At 43.1% G+C, this 17,703-nt stretch overlaps 1 protein-coding gene across 3 annotated transcripts in view; it reads left to right on the top strand.

The window, feature by feature from the left end:
* The window catches only part of Rfc1 (replication factor C subunit 1), a 79,522-nt gene that overhangs the window by 13,213 nt on the left and 48,606 nt on the right, over positions 1-17,703 (top strand). For all 3 annotated transcript variants that reach the window (XM_052734994.1, XM_052734993.1, XM_052734992.1), the window contains exons 2-3: positions 8,038-8,166; positions 14,895-14,967. In XM_052734994.1, the coding sequence (XP_052590954.1) occupies positions 8,038-8,166; positions 14,895-14,967 (202 nt within the window). The remainder of the gene's footprint in view (positions 1-8,037; positions 8,167-14,894; positions 14,968-17,703) is intronic.

Raw genomic sequence — 17,703 nt, 5'->3', positions numbered from 1 at the left:
CTGCTTTAGCTTCCCCAGTGCTGGGGTCACATGTGTGTGCCACCATGCCCAGCTAAAGATTGTTTTAGTACACATAATATTTATTTTGGTTAGCAGTTAACACACCCTCTTGCATTATTTATTTTTGTTTGTTTGTTTGTTTTTTTGAGATAGAGTCTCATTATGTAGTCTTGGCTCACCTGGAACTCAGTGTATATACTGGGCTGACCTTGAACTCACAGAGATGTGCCTGTCCCAAGTGCTGGGATTAAGGGCGTACAACACTGCCTAATAACATTTTTATTTTCTATGTAGGGATGTTTTTTTGCCTGTATGTGTGTCTGTGCACCATGTGACTATAGTGCCCATAGAGGCCGGGAGAGGTTGTTGGATCCTCCGGAACTGGAGTCACAGTTGGTTGTTAGTCACCATGAGGCTGCTGAGAGATGCCGCCAGTGCTCTTTAGTGCTGAGCCATCTCTGTCTGCCCTTTAAAAATTTGTAGTTTAAAAAGTGTTGGGCCATCCCTGGTGGTACCAGCTGTGATTACAGCCACAGGGAGGCTAAGGTAGGAGGATCACAAGTTCAAGGCCACCCGGGGCAACTTTGAATCCTGTCTCAAAATAAAGAGTAAGAGATGGGCTGGGAATGTAGCTTAGTGGTAAAATATGTGTCTAGTCTGGGCAAGACCTCAGATTCAAGTCCCAGGACTGTAAAAAGTTGAAAATGTATAATTCCTACTAGAAAAACATGATTTGAATGAATGCCCTCCTAGCACACTATTGTAAAACTCTTGAGCTGCATTTGGTGCCAATGCGTGAAGATTAGCATTAAAACACAGTTCTGTTGATGGCCAAGACTCGGGTTTGTACTGTTAGACATCCCTTAGGTGGTTACTCTTAGTAAACGCTTGGCCGAAAAGACCATAGGCTTTTACTCTGAATTTGACTGGACGTGTACTGGCGAGATTCATAACCTTTGGTTGCTCAGATACTTATCTGTTTCTCTGCCATATCCACAAAGTCCACAGTCACTTCTGGATCCTGCAGAGCTGCGGGCAGCTCTGGGCATTCCTACCATTCCAGGCACTCCTTCAGGAAACTGACCGGGCATACCCCGGAAATGCCACGCAGACACCTGGCATTACTCTGGAAATGCCATGCAGACACCTGGCATTACTCCAGAAATGCCATGCAGAACACCTGTTGTGAGCGCTGCTCTTTTAACCCTTTCTATTCTGTTTTGATACTGCTTTACATCTCATTCTTTCATCAGTGTTCTACAGTGTTCTGGACCTACCCTTAAATCTCTCTCTCTCTCTCTGTTTTTAGATTTATTATTTCTATATTATGTATGAGTGTGTATCTTGGTGTGGATATGTGCTTGTGAGTTCAGGTGCCTGTTCAGGCCAGAGGAGGGTATCTGATCCCCAGGCACTAGAGTTACAGGTGGTTGTGAGTACTGGGAATTGGATTAGGTCCTCTGCAAGAGCAGCACACGCCTTAACCACTGAGCCCTCCCGCACCTCCACCCTTGAATGTCTACTCTTGTTCTGGCATCCTCAACACAGACCAGGATGAGATTGTCGCCTGCTGCTGCCTAGAGACTCGGAAATGTGTGAGCGTTTCTTCTCACTTGTAAGGCTGAGTGAATCAGGGTCTGTTTCAGTGGCTCTGTCTCTGTCTTAGATGGCAGAGGCACCTGTGATGTGGTGAGGACAATGATTCTCTTAGGATACAGAATGGCCAAGTGGGGATTTAGCTTGATGGCAACTGTGAAGAGGACAGTGGTCTCTGTAGTTCATCACATTTAGGGCTACCATGGCCGTCCCTTTTCACTCACCTGACCCATCATCTTGCTTATCTCTGCTTTTTCCATTTCTATGGCCGTTGTGTACCTGTCTGATATAGACTAAGCTAGCCTTGAATTGCTTTCATAGCTGAGGCTGACCCTGAATTCATGATCCTCCTGTGGCCCAGCTTCGGAGTGCTGGGGATTACAGTTAGGCATTCCTGTGCCTAGCTTCATCTTCCTTCCCCTCCCCTCCTCTCCCCTCCTCTCCCCTCCCCCTTCCTTCCCCTTCTCCCCTCCCCTCCTTTCTTTTGAGATAGGAGCTCTCTATGAAGCCCTGACTGGCCTGGAACTCATTCACTATGTAGACCAGGCTGCCCTTGAACTCACAGAAAGCCACTTGCCTCTCTCTGCTGGGATTCAAGGTATGCACCACCACACCTGGCCCATCTTCCTCTCCCTCCCTCCCTCCTTTGAGACAGAATCTCTGTTATGTAGCTCTGGCTGTCCTAGAACTCACTGTGTAGACCAGGCTGGCCCTGAAATGATTAAAGGTGAGTGCCACCACAGCCAGCCATCTTTCCATTTCTTGGGGAGCTTCTCTCTCTATTCACTTACACCTCCATTGTCAGTTTCTAGATGACTCTGCTGGAGATGGCTTTATGCTTTGTTGTTTCTTTCCCTCCCTATTACTGTTTCTTCCTTGATACTGTCTTCTCAGTTAACTTTATTACCAGCAGGTGGTCATTACCCTGGCATCGTACATTTCCTGCATTTGCAGAGCTCTCAGGTCCTGCTCACACGTTTTGTGAAGGCCTGCAGCTGGCTTGTTTGTCTTCTTGCATATTTTCGGACTTTGTTGGGTGTCTGTTTGGGAGAAGGTGAGAGGCAGAGGCCCTGGTTGAGGAGGCTGTGGCCAAAGTGTTGTAAAAGCAAATCTAACGTCATTTTCATAGTATATAAACTAGTCTGTCTGAGCCCATGATGGACTAATCACCTGTGTGCTCATGGAATATTCATTCCCTGCTTGTCTGGAGTGTCCAAGCCTTTTGGGTAGAACCTATAGAAGTATCTCCAAGCTTCAGTTTTGGTGAGTATCACCCGATGCACCTACTAGTCATAGTAAGGCCCTGTTCATGTGTTGTCCCTGAGGTCCTGTGCCAGGTGGTTCCTGTACTCTCGTGGCCTCATGTACCATTGTGTTTAAGTCTTTACATACTCATGTGTCTCCAGAGTAGCTTCACAAGGGCATTTTTCTCATAAGGGGTTGCTCACTTTGCATCTTATCTCCCTACACTGTGCCTTCCTATAAGTATATAAGACCAAATGGGTCAAGGGAAGGTTGCTAATGGTATGTCTGTTTTTGCCCAGTCCTTCGAGTTATGGAAATAGTGAGTAGGTAGATGAAGTTGAAGGATGGATAGGGATTTAGAGATGGAAGACCAGATTTCAGTTTCAGAGGTTTTAGGTATGCCACCTGTGTTGTGAGAAGGATCTTGTGAGGCAAGTGACGTCATGAGGAAAGTAAGGGACAGAAAAACGAAGTAACTCATTCGAAGTGTCGTTTCAGTAAGTGTCAAGTTTGTCCAGACCTTGTGTTTGTCGCATCCACTCTACTTCAACTATTTACCTCACGGGCTCATCAAAAGACATAAATCTGTGTCCAGTTGCTGTAAGTAATACATGAAAAACTTACTTATTTTTGGTAATCTTATTTTTTTTTTTTTTTTTTTTTGGGTTTTTCGAGACAGGGTTTCTCTGTGTAGCTTTGCGCCTTTCCTGGAACTCGCTTTGGAGACCAGACTGGCCTCGAACTCACAGAGATCCGCCTGGCTCTGCCTCCCGAGTGCTGGGATTAAAGACGTGTGCCACCACCGCCCGGCTGGTAATCTTATTTTTAGTTATTGCTGCTAAAACTGAACTTTTGTGTGCGTTTTGCCCGAATCTTTTGTATTGCTTGAATTTCCCTGTTTTTTAAAACTAATAATCACCAAGAAAAAAAGGAGAGTTACACTTAGCTGGTCCCCTCCTTCATCCTCCCCCATCCCCATCTCCCTTTTTTCATGCCTCCCCCTTTCTTTTTTTCTTTTTTGACCCCCCCCCCTTTTGGCTTTTTGAAACAGGGTTTCTCTGTGTAGCCCTGGCCGTTCTGGAACTCACTCTGTAGGCCAGGTTGGTCTTGAACTCAGAACTCAGAGATCTGCCTGCCTCTGCTTCCCCAATTGCTGGAATTAAAGGCGTGCACTGCTGCCCGGCTCCCCCCACCCCCCTCTTCTTTCTTTCTGCCTGGAACTTACTCTGTAGACCAGGCTGGCCTTGATCTCATAGAGATCTGCCTGCCTCTGCCTCCCTACTGATAGAATTAGATGTGTGCCACTATGCTCACCTCCTTTATACTTTTTTATTTTTTATTTTTCTTTTTGGTATGAGTGTTCTATCTGCATGTATGCCTGCATGCCAGAAGAGGGCATCAGATCTCACTGTAGATAGTTGTGAGCCTCCATGTGGTTGCTGGGAATTGAACTCAGGACTCAGGATTTCTGAAAGAGCTACCAATGCTCTTAACCACTGAGCCATCTCTCCAGTTCTCCTTTATAATTTCTTAAGTGTGTGTGTGTGTGTGTATCTGTGTGTGTGTGTGTGTATCTGTGTGTGGGTGTGTGCATGTGAGTGCAGGTGCCTGTGAAAGTCAGAAGAGGGTTTTGAGCCACCAGAGCTAGAGTTACAGGCAGCTGTGAGCCACGAGGTGTGATGAGTGCTGAGTCCATACTCAGGTCCTCTGCAAGAGCAGTATGCGCTTTTCCATCCACTAGCATTTCTTTTAGAAATGTGATGATTGGGCCAGAGAGATGCTTCAGCTGTTAAAAGCTAGGCTCACAACCCAAAATATAAGAAATGTGATTATTGGGAGAAAAGATAATATGTATGTTTTGTTGGTATTGCATTTCTTTTTATAGTTTACCTATTATTAGCTTTTATTCAGTTTTTATTTTGGTTGTCTTTCGTTGATTTGTAGAAGCCCACTTACGTATAACTTATATTGTAGACATTTTTGTTTATGATATCTTTCATTTCATTTTTCTGTAAACATTTTTAGTTGATTTATTTGAGATTGGGCTCATTTAGTATATATTGAGATAGATACTGATATATATATATATACATACAGTATATATTTAGTATATATTGAGATTGATACTGATATATATATATACAGTATATATATAGTATATATTGAGATAGATACTGATAAATGTACATACAGTATATATTTAGTACATATTGCGATATATACTGATATATGTACATACAGTATATATTTAGTACATATTGAGATAGATACTGATATATGTACATACAGTATATATTTAGTACATTTTGAAATAGATACTGATATACATACATACAGTATATATTTAGTACATATTGAGATAGATACTGATATCCGTACATACACTATATATTTAGTACATATTGCGATACTGATATATATATATACACATACAGTATATATTTAGTACATATTGCGATAGATACTGATATACGTACATACAGTATATATTGCCGCCGCCGTCGGTGTAGGGATTGAGGAGTAGGTGGAGTAAGGAGAAGGAAGGAAGGTGAGCCGCCAGCTCCTTAGGGAGAAGGGCAGCCGTGCCGAGTGCAGGGCAGACTCTGCTGTATGTCAGTCAGTGCTCACTGCTGCCCGCCGCTTCCTTCGCTGAATGTTTGGTTTCTTTAGTCTGTGGTGTAAAAACAAGGTGAGACCAGGACTGTAATTACCATGTTTTTACATTTTGTTTCTTTTTCTGCGTGTGTGTGTGTGTGTGTGTGTGTGTGTGTGTGTGTGTGTGTGTGTCTGTCTGTCTGTCTGCTGCGCGCGTGCGTGCGTGCCATAGTTTAGGTGTGGAAGTCAGAGGACAATGTGGAGTTGGATCTCTCCTTTCCGTGTAGGCTCCAGGGATCGAACTCAGGTCCTTAGGCCGACAGCAAGCGCCTTTACCCTCCAAGCCATCTCGCTTGCTCCCTCATTATTAACCTCTAGTTTTGCTGTTTCCGTGGAGTACCTGCATGATCTCTGTCCTTTTCTTTTTCTTTCCTTTGTATGTGTTTAAGCCCCACTGTTTGAGTGAAGAATCACTGTGTAATTCTAAAAAGTGACACTGATTAGAAACTGTCATTTCCTCCAGAAGCAATAAAGTAGTCAGCCTCAAGCTCAGTTCTTGGTAAATTATACATGTGATTGTGGCTTTCCTTATTGTCCGATTCTTCAGCACTTGACACAAATGTCTTGAGTTTTAGAGCCAAGGTGTCCATTCAATAGGTTGTATTTTAGTCACTTACTTTTGAATCTTATTATTATTATTGTGTATGTGTGTGTGTGTGTGTGTGTGTGTGTGTGATGTTTGTGTGGGTGCACATATGCCACACACACGTGGAGGTCAGAGGACAACTTTCAGGTGTCAGTTCTCCCCCCCTCCCCTCCTTTACATGGGTCCTGGAGACTGAACTTAGTTTTCCTTGCTGAGCCATCACATTGGCTCCCTGTTGATGTGTTTATTTGTTTGGTTATTTTGAGACAGTTTCTTGTATCCCAGACTAGTCGGAAACTTGCTGTGTAGTTTCTTGAAGGCTGGTCTTGAACTCCTGATGCTCCAGCTTCTACCACCTGGTTGCAGGCACATGCCTCCAGCCTGGCAGCAAGATTTTTTTAAACTTAGATTTAATTAATGAATTAGAACTTTTTAATATAACAGGAGATCTGCAAAGGGAGATATGAAATCTTATACCTTTGTTTATAAACAGTTTACAAAAGGGGGTGTTTCAGTGACTTAAGTGAATAATAGTTCAAAAATGAAGTGGAGAAGCTTTTTTGCTGAGCCAAAATGATAATAGATGCATGTTGAAGCTTTATAAAGGGTAGATATAATGAATTCCATTTTACTTATCTGAAAACAGATGAGATGCTAGTGAACTGTCCAGGATCACACAAGTAGAATGCACTAGAGCAAAGATTCAGACCAAGGCTTCTTGATTCGAAGGTCTGTTCTGTTCACTTTCTTCTCTATGTAATTTCTTCAGAACTTAGTTGCAGAAAGGTAGGGAGCTGGGCGTGGAGGTGCACACCTACATCCCCAGTACTGGGGTTGAGGGCAGAAGCAGGTAGATCTCTTAGGAGTTGGAGACCAGCCTGGCTTCCATGGTGAGTTCCTGGACAGCAGGGTTACGTAGCGAGACCTTGTCTCCAAACAAAATAAAAACAAAACAAAAAAGGTAAGGAAAATATATATGTGAAGAATAAGAAAACTGGGTGCTTTTAATGCTAACTTGTATGATTAATTTGAATTCTATAGTTTAACCCAGGGTCAAGTATTGAAGAGTATATTATAGCAGGACACCAGCTTTTTTCTTTTTTTTAGAGTTTGAAAAGAATCATGTAGAGAAAAATCTTTTCAGTGTTCTTAGTTTCTAAGAACGATCTGGGTTGTGAGAGTTGTTTTCTCAAGCTGAAGTGCAATCTTGTAGGACAATGGGATTTGTATGTGCATGCATATTCAGTCACTATTCCTGCTGTCTGCCTCTTCATAACTGTGCTCTCATTGTCAAAAACAGCCCCCCTCCCCCTCCCCCCCCAGGGTTTCTCTGTTTAACAGCCCTGGCTATTCTGCAACTTGTAGGCCAGGCTGATCTCAAACTCACAGAGATCCACCTGCCTTTCCCTCCCGAGTGCTGTGATTAAAGGCATGTGCCACCACGCCTGGCTCCTCAAAAACAATTCTTTAAAACTGGTTTGTTATTTTTATGTGTGTGTTTGTGTGTGAGGTTCTGTGCACCACAGGCATGCAAGTGCCCGCAGAGGCCAGAGGGCATCAGACCCCCAAATAGATGGTTGTTACAGGTGGATGTGAGCCACTTAATGTAGGTGATGGGAACTGAACCCAGGTCCTTGCAAGAGCAGGAAGTGCTGTAACCACTCAGCCATCTCTTCAGCCCCTTTATCAAAAATTTTACTTGTTTATTTTTGCATTGTTTTTGGTTACATTCTGAGGATTAATATTACTTTACATTAGAACATTAGAAAACTTATTTTTGATTCAGGTAATGTTATGAGGTGGCTTTTATTTATAAAAAGGATGCTGCTGAATAAAGATGGCCTTGATTTGGAGAGGTGACTTGGGTTAGACCAGTTGAGTAAAGTTGTCCTGGTAGTAACTGAAATTAGAGCGTCAGGTGTTTAATATTTACATGTCTCCTCTTCTGTGTTTAGGACATTCGGAAATTCTTTGGGGTTATATCAAGTGGAAAAAAGCCTGTGAGTGAGGCCGTAAAGAAGAATGAGAAAATAAAACCTTCGGAGGGAACTGTCAAAGGAAAGAAAGGAGCAAAGGAAGTCAAGGTGAGTTTCCAGGTCCAAGTTTGTACTGTGTGGGGTGTCCAGGCAGCTGGGAGGTGTGGAATAATTAGAGATTTCAGCGCAGTTCACGGAGGAGGGAGAAAGCAGTAAGGCTGATATGTCTAGCTAGTACAGCGTGGTGTTCGATCCTGATGTTCCCTTCTTTCTTTCTCCTTTTAGTTGTTAAAACTTTGCATTTTGGCTCAGTGGTCAAGAGCACTATCTAGAGGGCCCAGGTCCAGTTTCTAGCACCCACATGGTGGCCCACAACCATTTGTAACTCCATTTACAGGCGATCTGAAGCCTTCTTCTGGCCTCCAGGGGCACCAGACATGCGCACAGTGCACAGACTAATGCTGGCAACAACAACAAAGACAAACAAACAAAACCTTTGCTTCTTTGTTGTTTTTTTTTTTTTTTTCATGACAGGGTTTCTCTGTGTAGCCCTGGCTGTCCTGGAACTCACTCTGTAGACCAGGCTGGCCTTGAACTCACAGATCTGCCTGTCTCTTCCTCATGAGTGCTGAGATTAAAGGCATGCACTGCCAACAACCTGGCAGAATTTTTTTATTTTAAGATCAAAATTTGCCAGCTGTGGTGGCATGGCATGTGCTGGAAATAAAATGAAGAGGGTGAGGCAGGAGTATATTGAGTTTGTAGTCAGCCTGGGTCATAAATAACAAAGCAACAACAACAACAACAACAAAAACCAGGTTTGTTCATAGAGACACGGGGACCTGTCTTCAGATAGATGGTGTTCGACTCTGCTTTAAAGTTTTTGTCTGTTAATTCCAGTATCTGGAGTATATGAGGAATATCTTTATTAAGTGCCTTTGCTCTTGAGTCTGCAGGTCATGTTTTAATTTGATTTAATTTAATACCATGGTCTCAGTGGCTTAAACAGGAGAACCGTGCTTTCTCTGAGTCCTGGGCCTGTTTGTCCATGATGATGATTCTGTGGCTGATGTAGTTTCTAGTGAGGACTCTTGGTTTGCAGACAGCTGTCTTCCTTGTGTCCTCACACAGCCTTTTCTTGGGAGCCTGTGCTCAGGAAGGAGAGATTGAGCCTTCTGGTGCCTGTTCTTACCAGGATGCTAATCCTGTCAGATCAGGACATAGTCCATACCACCTCGTTAAATCATTGAACTTTAATCACTTTGGAAGTTTGTTTGTTTGTTTTGAGAGTGAGTCTCACTATGCAGCCCTGGCTGGTCTGGAACTGGCTATGGAGAGCAGGCTGGCCCTGAACTCTCCGAGATGCCCCTTTCTCTGCCTTCTGAAGGCTGTGACTAAGGACTAGAGCTCCAACATAGGAATTTGGGGATGTAAACATCCAGTCTATGACATTTTATCCATGGCCAACTGAAAGTACTTCCATTCTATTTCAGTCACACCCCCTCCCCAGTATTGATTCATTCTACTCTCAGGTGTAAAGACTGATATCATTTAAATTTCATCTAAGTCAAAGATAAATAAGGCTTGAAGGGATGATTCATTTTTAGGCAAATTCTTTCCTAGTTGTGAACCTCAGAAGCCTGCATACAGTAGTGGTAGAGATTCAGAGTAGACATTTCCATCTTAAGGGAGAGAGAGGGAAGATAATGGCTCTCAAGCAAGTCCAAAACCCAGCAAAGAAATGCCATAATATTTTAAGATGCAGCAATAATCCTTGGTTTTATCGTCTCTTTCGCAGACCCTCTGGGTTACTGCATTCCTGTAAGCCTAGGCAGCAGCCTTGTCCCTGGGACTCCTTAGGGCTCCAGGTAAAGGCTGTCTGGTCTTTTTTTTTTTTTTTTTTGGTTTTTCGAGACAGGGTTTCTCTGTGTAGCTTTGCGCCTTTCCTGGGACTCACTTGGTAGCCCAGGCTGGCCTCGAACTCACAGAGATCCGCCTGGCTCTGCCTCCCGAGTGCTGGGATTAAAGGCGTGCGCCACCACCGCCCGGCGGCTGTCTGGTCTTTTGAAAGTGAAGTTAGTCCTGATGATACCTTCGGAATAACCGTATGGGTCTATTTATGAAATGTGAGAAGTCAGGCAGGATTTCTTTGTTTTGTCCTGTTTTTGGCTCCTTTAGTTAAAATGGGCAGTGTGTTTCTGCATGTATTAATACCTCTTTAGTGATAGTTCAGCTACATCCTTGATAACTTTCTTCAAACTATTCTGTCTCAGTTTTGCAGTGTGGATAGTCTAAGTAATTTTCCAAGTCATCAAGTTTTGGTTAGCAGTACTTTAGTTCCCTTTCCTTCATCCTTCCTTCCTTCCTTCCCTCCCCTCCCCTCCCCCCTCCTTCCCTTCCTTCTTTCCTTCCTTTGTCTTTTCTTTCTCTCTTTTTTAAAAAAACTATTTTACCAAGGTCTAGCTTATGGATTTTTAAAAAATTCCTCATATATTACATCCTCACCACAGTTTCCCCTCCCTCCTCTCCTCCGAGCCCCTCCCCCACCTCTCCTTCCCCCATCCACTTCTCGTTTCCCTTCAGAAAAGTGCAGACTTCCCAAGGATATCAACCAAACGTGGCATGTCAAGTTGTAATAAGACCAGGCACCTCCCCTCCTATTAAGCTGGATGAGGCAACCAATCGGAGGAAAAGGGTTCCAAGAGCAGGCAAGAGTCAGGGACTGTCCCACTGTTAGGAGTCCCACAGGAAGACCGAGTTACACAGCCATAGCATGTATTCAGAGGGTCTAGATCAGACCCGTGCAGGCTCCCTGGCTGTTGGTTCAGTCTCTGTGAGGCCCTATGGGCCCAGGTTAGTTGATTCTGTGGTTTTCTTGTGTAGTTAACCTTTCTTTAGTTTACCATAAGTTGTCAGAACTCAACCTATACCTCATCATTCTGATTCAGAATCTCTTTAGCTTAGTACTGTAATTTCTTATTTTTCATAGAGGACTAGAATACAACCAAGTTATTTTATTTTGTATGTATGTATATATTTATATATGTATATATTTATGTAAGAGTGTTTTATCTGCATGTATGTGTGTGTACCACCTGCATGTCTGGTGCCCACAGAGGCTAGAAGAGAACTTTGGATCCCTTGGAATTGGAGTTATAGGTGTTTGTGAGCCATCATTCGGGTGCTGGGAGTTGAGCTGGGTCCTCAGAGCAAAAAGTGTTCTAAATTACTGAACCATCTCCAGTCCTACAACGAGATTTGGTCCTCTCCCCTTTTATTTTATTTTATTTATTTTTTTGAGACAGAGTCTCATTCTGTAGTTCTGGCTGTCTGGCTTGGACTCCCTTTGTAGACCATCCTGGCCTCCAGCTCACAGAGATGCCTGCTTGTAAGTGCTGGAATCAAAAGCGTGTGCCATTAGGTCTGCACACAACCAAGTTCTTCTTTATTTTTGGTTTTTCAGGACAGAGTTTCTCTGTGTAGCCCTGGAGCCTGTCCTGGAACTCATTCTGTAGCCCAGGCTGGCCTTGAACTCAGAGAGATCCACCTGCCTCTGCCTCCCGAGTGCTGGGATTAAAGGCGTGCTCCAGCACTGCTCAGCCCAACCAAATTCTTGCCTGCAGTTTTCAAAAGCCTATTGCTGTTTCTGTCAGAGAACTCAGTAGGTTGGCCTTTAACTTCATTTTTCCTTTCTTTAAATTTTATTACAGCGACATTGAGGTCTAAATGGGGGAGGGCTTTGTGTAAGTTAGGCAAACTACTCCTGTCGCCGGGCTGTGCTCCAGTTCTTTAAACACTTACCAGCGTGCTGTTCAAGACGAGGCACTGACTTCTGAGATAAAAGAGTTCCACTGTGGCTCTGTTCTTTTCATGAGCTCTCACTGGACTCATGTGTTTTTTGGTTTTTTTTTGGGTGAGGAGTTCTTTTTGTAGCCTTGGCTGTCTTGGAATTTGGTTTGTAGACCAGGCTGGCCTTGAACTTAAAGATCCACCTGCCTTGGCTGGGCTGGACTGAGTTTTTACTCACAGTTCCTTTATGGCATTCTGGGCTCTTTCTAGTATGTATCTCAAAATTTCTCCAGTTTCTACTCAGTACCTAGTTTTAAAGTTACTTCTTTATTTTAGATATATTTTTAATAGCAGTCTTCCATTTTTTAGCACTGAAAATTTCTGTTAGCCAGGCTCTCCAGTAAAACAGAACCAATAGTATGAACATAAGTAGATTTATTACTAGGAATTGGTTCAGAGGATTGTAGAAGCTGACAAGGCTTGCAGCTTGTAAGGTGGAGACCCAGGAGAGCTGATGGTAGAGGTCCAGTCCAGATGCAAGGCCTGAGGATCAGAAGAGCTGAGCATGTGGGTCTACTCTAGTAGAGAGAGGCCACTAGAAGGTGATGGGCTGGGCTGGGAAGTGATTAACCCCAGCACTAGGGTGGTAGAGGCAGGAGGATCTCTTCGAGTTTGAGACTAGCCTGGTCTACAAAGCAAGTTCCAGGATAGCCAGGGCTACACAGATAAACCTGGTCTTGAAAAACCAAAACCAACCAAACACCCCCCGCCCCCCAAAAAAAACCCAAACACCAAACAAACCAAACCTAAAACCTGCCCCTTCCTCCCCTAAAACCCAAAGAAGTGGTAGTCTGATTCCAGTCCAGAGGCAGGAAAAATCGGACATCCTAGCTAGAAGTCAGGCAGGAAGATTTCTCTCTCATTCCAAGGAAGGTTAGCTTCTCAGGGTTTCAGCTAATTTGATAAGACTCAGTTACTTCCTGGAGGGACATCTTTATTTTATTAATTTAAATATTAAACTCATCCAAAAGCACCTCACAGACATTGGAATGATGTTTGGTCAGATATCTGGATCATTTATGATTTGTTATCTCATCCAAAAGCACCTCACACAAACATTGGAGTGATGTTTGATCAGGTATTTGGATCTTTTGTGATTTGTTATCTTGACACACTTAATCACACAGGTTGAATTTCTTGCTTTTTTCCTATTTTGGGTTTATTGTATTGGATTCAGTTATATTTCTCCAAAGATTGTTGGATTGTTCTTTTGGCTTAGCATGTAGTTAACTTGACCAAACTTAGGCTCCAAATTCTTGCTTTCCTGTTTGATGGGCAGCAGGTGAAATCTTGGTTTAGTTTTTTTTTTTTTTTTTTTTTTTTTTTTTTTTTTTTTTTTTTTTTTGAGACAGGTTTCTCTGTATAGCCCTGGTTATCCTAGAATTCACTCTGTAGACCAGGCTGGCCTTTAACTTGGAGATCTGCCTGTCTCTGCCTCTCAGATATTGAGCTTAAAGGCATGTGCCACCACTGCCTGGCTTTGTTTAGTTCTTTTTATTTAGCCTTTTAATACTTTGACCCTCTAAGTACTTGAGTTATTTTATAGAAACAGCACAGGAGGTTTGGGCAGATTTATAGGAAGAATTGGAGACTTTCTTTCGAGGTGTCTGTCTTCAGAGTTACTGTAACTGCCTTTCCTTCTGTTTCCTGACCCAGCTCTTGGTTGTGGCTGTAAATTATGGTTCATTTGTCTTAGTTTTTGAAGTTAGTTGTGTTCTGATATTTTTGAAGTTTTATTTTAATGGACAGAAATACATAGGTATTTCTATCTTCTAAGTCATCTTTTTTTTTTTTTTCCTGTGCATTTTGGGAAAATCTGAGTGTGTTAGAAATGTGATGTTTACAAATACAGGTAACCTTTTGACTTGCCTTTAGTTTTTCAGCATGCATTTGCCAGCGACGGGCTGCCAGTCTAGCTCTTATTTCTGTTTCTATCTTGCATTTTAGGAAGCACCTGTCCTGCGTGTTAGCCACCTTTCCATTACTATCACAAAATAGTATCTGAGATAATTTACTTATAAAGAGAAAGGTTATTTGGCTTGGAGGTTTCCAGTCTGTGATCTGTTGTTGGCTCATTGCTGTGGGTCTGCTCAGGAAACAGCACATCACACTGGGAGTGTGTGGTAGAGTGAATGTTTTCCTCATGGCCAAGAGACAGACTGGTAGAGGAAGGGATAGGGTTCTCTTTCCCCTTTAGGGGCCTTCCACTGGGCTCTGCCTCTTAAAGGGTCTGCACCACCTTGGAGACCAAGGCATTCAGGGACGTTCAAGATCTAGTAAACATCTTGGCCCTCTGGTGTCTGACCCCCTGTAGCACGAATTCTAATTGTTCTTAATAACAAAAACCTGGATTCAGATACAGGGGTAAATGCTGAAAGATCAGAGAACTGAAGGAGCTAGCCAAAGTCATCTCTTACCTCTGCAACTTCCCAGACTGCAAAAAGGGGCCCAGCTCCTGGCTCCACCAGCCTTATATTCCTCTCTCTGCCCGGCCATATCACGTCCCGTTTCCTCCTCCCAAGTACTAGTATTAAAGGTGTGAGCCACCACTGCCTGGCCACTATAGTTAACTAGTGGCTAGCTCGGCCGCCTGATCTCCAGGCAAGCTTTATTTGTCAGAGCACAAACAAAATATCACCACAACATCCTTTTACTCTTTCTTATCTGTGGACTGGTGCTGACCGTGTAGCTGAATAATAGTATAGCTTTTCTGTAAGTCTTCTCTCCTGTGCACTTCTGGTCTTGTCCTGTGCAGTAAGAGCATTCTGACGTTTGGGTTAGATAACTGTTGCATTGGATGATGCTAGTAACGTCGTTATGTACTAGATGTCATAAAAAAACCCGTCTCCCACTTTGTGATAAACAGTGGCTCTAGGTATCAACAGATGTCTCCATGGGGGCAAACTCGCCTCAGTTGACGGCCACGAACCCTGAGTCTAAGGAGAATGCCGGGCTAAGTTGTTCTAATTGCACCCTGCTGTCTACAGGCTAATAACTCCAGTAGAGAGGATGTCTCCAAACCAAAGCCACACAAGAGGAAGAGGATCATCTATGACTCAGGTAACTTTCCTGAGGACCTTCAAGGCTTCAGCGTCTTTCATTTCCCCGGTAACTGTGTTTTCCAATGACATCTGACATTATTAGTAAGTGCTGGGTGAAGAGAGCTTTAACAGCAGAACTTACCAGAACCTAAATATTTTAATGTGTTAAAGGTTTGTTTAGTGAGGGATAGAATATGTAGCATGTCTCAGATTTACTTTGAGTGTGGCTTATTTACTTATTTATTTAGCTCAGGTTATTTACTTACTTATTTAGCTCAGGGATTGGATTCAGGGCCTCACTCATGCTAGGTAATTGCTCTGCCACTGATCTGTAGTTTCAGCCCACATTTTAAAAAAATACTCCCATTAATTTTTTTCAAACTCAGGTTCTTAGAAGTTGAATTTGTTTAAAAAAGAAAGAAACTAAAAGAAAAAAGTACCATATAGTGCTGCTGTTAAAGCAAATATTGAGTTCATTTAATGAATTAATTCATGTGTATATGGGCATGTGTACCAAGGCATTCTAGTGGAGGGCAGAGGACAGCTTGTAGGAGTCGGCTCTCTCTTCACTGTGTAGTTCCTGGGGGTTGAATCTAGGGCATCAGGCTTGGGGTTGGTGTCTTTATTTGCTGAGCCATCTTAATCACCCCAAAGCAAATATCTAAAATTAAGTGTGTGTGTGTGTGTGTGTGTGTGTGTGTGTGTGTGTGTGTGTGTGTGATAGGAAGATTTGATAATTTTATTTCTGTTGAAAAAGCAATAAACACAATTTGAAGGATTTTCTTTGAATATAGTTTTGAGATGAGGAACAGGACTTTTTGTGCGTATGTCTTATTTATTCACTGATTTATTTTGCGATGCCAGAGATTGAACTGAGGCCCTCTGCCTGGTAGGCAAGCACTCTACCACTGAGCCCTACCCCCCTGCTCTGTTTATATATTGAAACAGGATGTTGTGATATTGCCTAGACTCCTAAGTAACTGGACTGCAGGCGTGGGTCAGTCCCCTGCACCCCCCCCCCCCACACGTTACACCTGACTTAATTTTTATTTTATCTGGTATTTTTTCTTCTCACCTATTTGAGTCAAGGTTCTATGAAGCCCAGGTTGGCCTTGGATTCCTATTGTAGCTAATGATGACCTTAGATTCCTGATCTTACCTCCACTTCCTAAATTCTGGAATTATAGGTATGCGCCATTATGCCTAGTAGATATAAAATAATGTAGCCAAGGAAGCATTTGTGTATTATGAATATTTTGGGTTTATTTTGTTCCTTATTCTTTAAACAACATATTTTATATTTTAAATATTTTTATTTTATATATATATATATATATATATATATATATATATATATATAATTTTAGTTGGGCCCCACCGTTGTTGCCCAGGCTGGGCCTGAACCTCTAGGCTCAAGGGCTTCCCTGCCTCCTCTGCAGTAGCTGGTGCTGCAGTGTGTCACAGCATGTAGGTTGTCGGAACTTTCACATGATAGCACAGGGTCTGACTGATTTTTCAAAGTACTTCAATATTTACTAAGTGCATTTTACTGTGTTTTATCATAAGGAAATTGGAAATGTGTACCTGTATTCTCTGAGTTTCCTCTTGGAAATAATTACATTAAACACTAATTTAAAGCAGTATGGTCAGGGTATGGTGACACACACCTGTAACCCCAGCAGTCTGGAGGCAGATGCAGGTGGATCTCAGGCCAGCCAGGGCTAATGGTGAAACCCTGTCTCAGAATCAGAAACTGATCCACGCAGGGTGAGGCCGAGCTTTTAGATGTGTGGACAGAGGGAGGGCAGAGAGTTGATGAATGGGCTGCTTTGTACCAGGCTCTGTGTTAGGTGCTTGAGCCTTGCCCTACACCGCATCGAGTAGTCTGGCCAAGTAGGAGAGTAACGTCTCCAATAGAGCCACAATCGAAATCCTAGACTCTGTGGAAATAAAGCTGCAGATTGAGTCAGATGACCTTAAAATAAGATGGGTTCAATGTGCCTGAGGAGTAGAGAGGCAGAAGAGGTCTGGAGAGAGATTAGAGTGTGAGAATGCACACTCCTTTAATCCCAGCACTTGGAGGCAGAGACAGGCCTGTGAGTTCAAGGCCACCTTGGTCCAGTTAGAGAGCTCCGGGACAACACAGAGAGACCCTTTCTCAACATCCTCCCCCCTCCCAACAAAGAGTGTAAGAAGGTCAGAAACCAGAGCGATGGTAGCACTCTGCTTGAGGTTATTTATTTGTGTGTGGTGTAGGAATTGAACACAGTGCCTTGCATGCACACATGCTACACGAACATTCTACCCCTGAGCTACATCCATAGCTCTTTCAAAAATATTTTTAAAAAGTTAGTGACACAAGGTCTTACTAAGGTTGCCCATGCTGGCCTTTAACCTGTACCCCAGATAAGCCTAAACTTTGAGTCTCCCTGGCCAGGGCCACTCTGCCCAGTTTCTTGGCTTTGAAGATGGGAGGTTAAGAGCTGTGTATCGATGGCAGCCACTAGCAAGTGGAAATGATAAGGAAGTGATTCTTCCCGAGGGAACTGGAAAGGACCACACCCCTGCTGTTGTCCTCATGAGACCTGTGTCAGACTTTGTCAGGAATTGTTAAAGATAATATATCTGTGTTGAACTTCTGTGTGTGTGTGTGTGTGTGTGTGCTCGTGCGTGCGTGCATGTGGAAGACAGGTACTTTGGGGCAGTTGGCTTTCTCCTTCTACTATGTGGGTCCTGGGGGACAGAACTTAGGTCA

The sequence above is a fragment of the Peromyscus californicus genome, unplaced genomic scaffold (genome assembly GCF_007827085.1).
Source record: "Peromyscus californicus insignis strain IS unplaced genomic scaffold, ASM782708v3 Scaffold_13__1_contigs__length_99412109, whole genome shotgun sequence".
NCBI classification, from domain to species: Eukaryota; Metazoa; Chordata; class Mammalia; order Rodentia; family Cricetidae; genus Peromyscus; species Peromyscus californicus.
The sequence above is the reverse complement of the archived record's forward strand: the minus strand, read 5'-3'. Positions and strand labels throughout refer to the sequence as shown.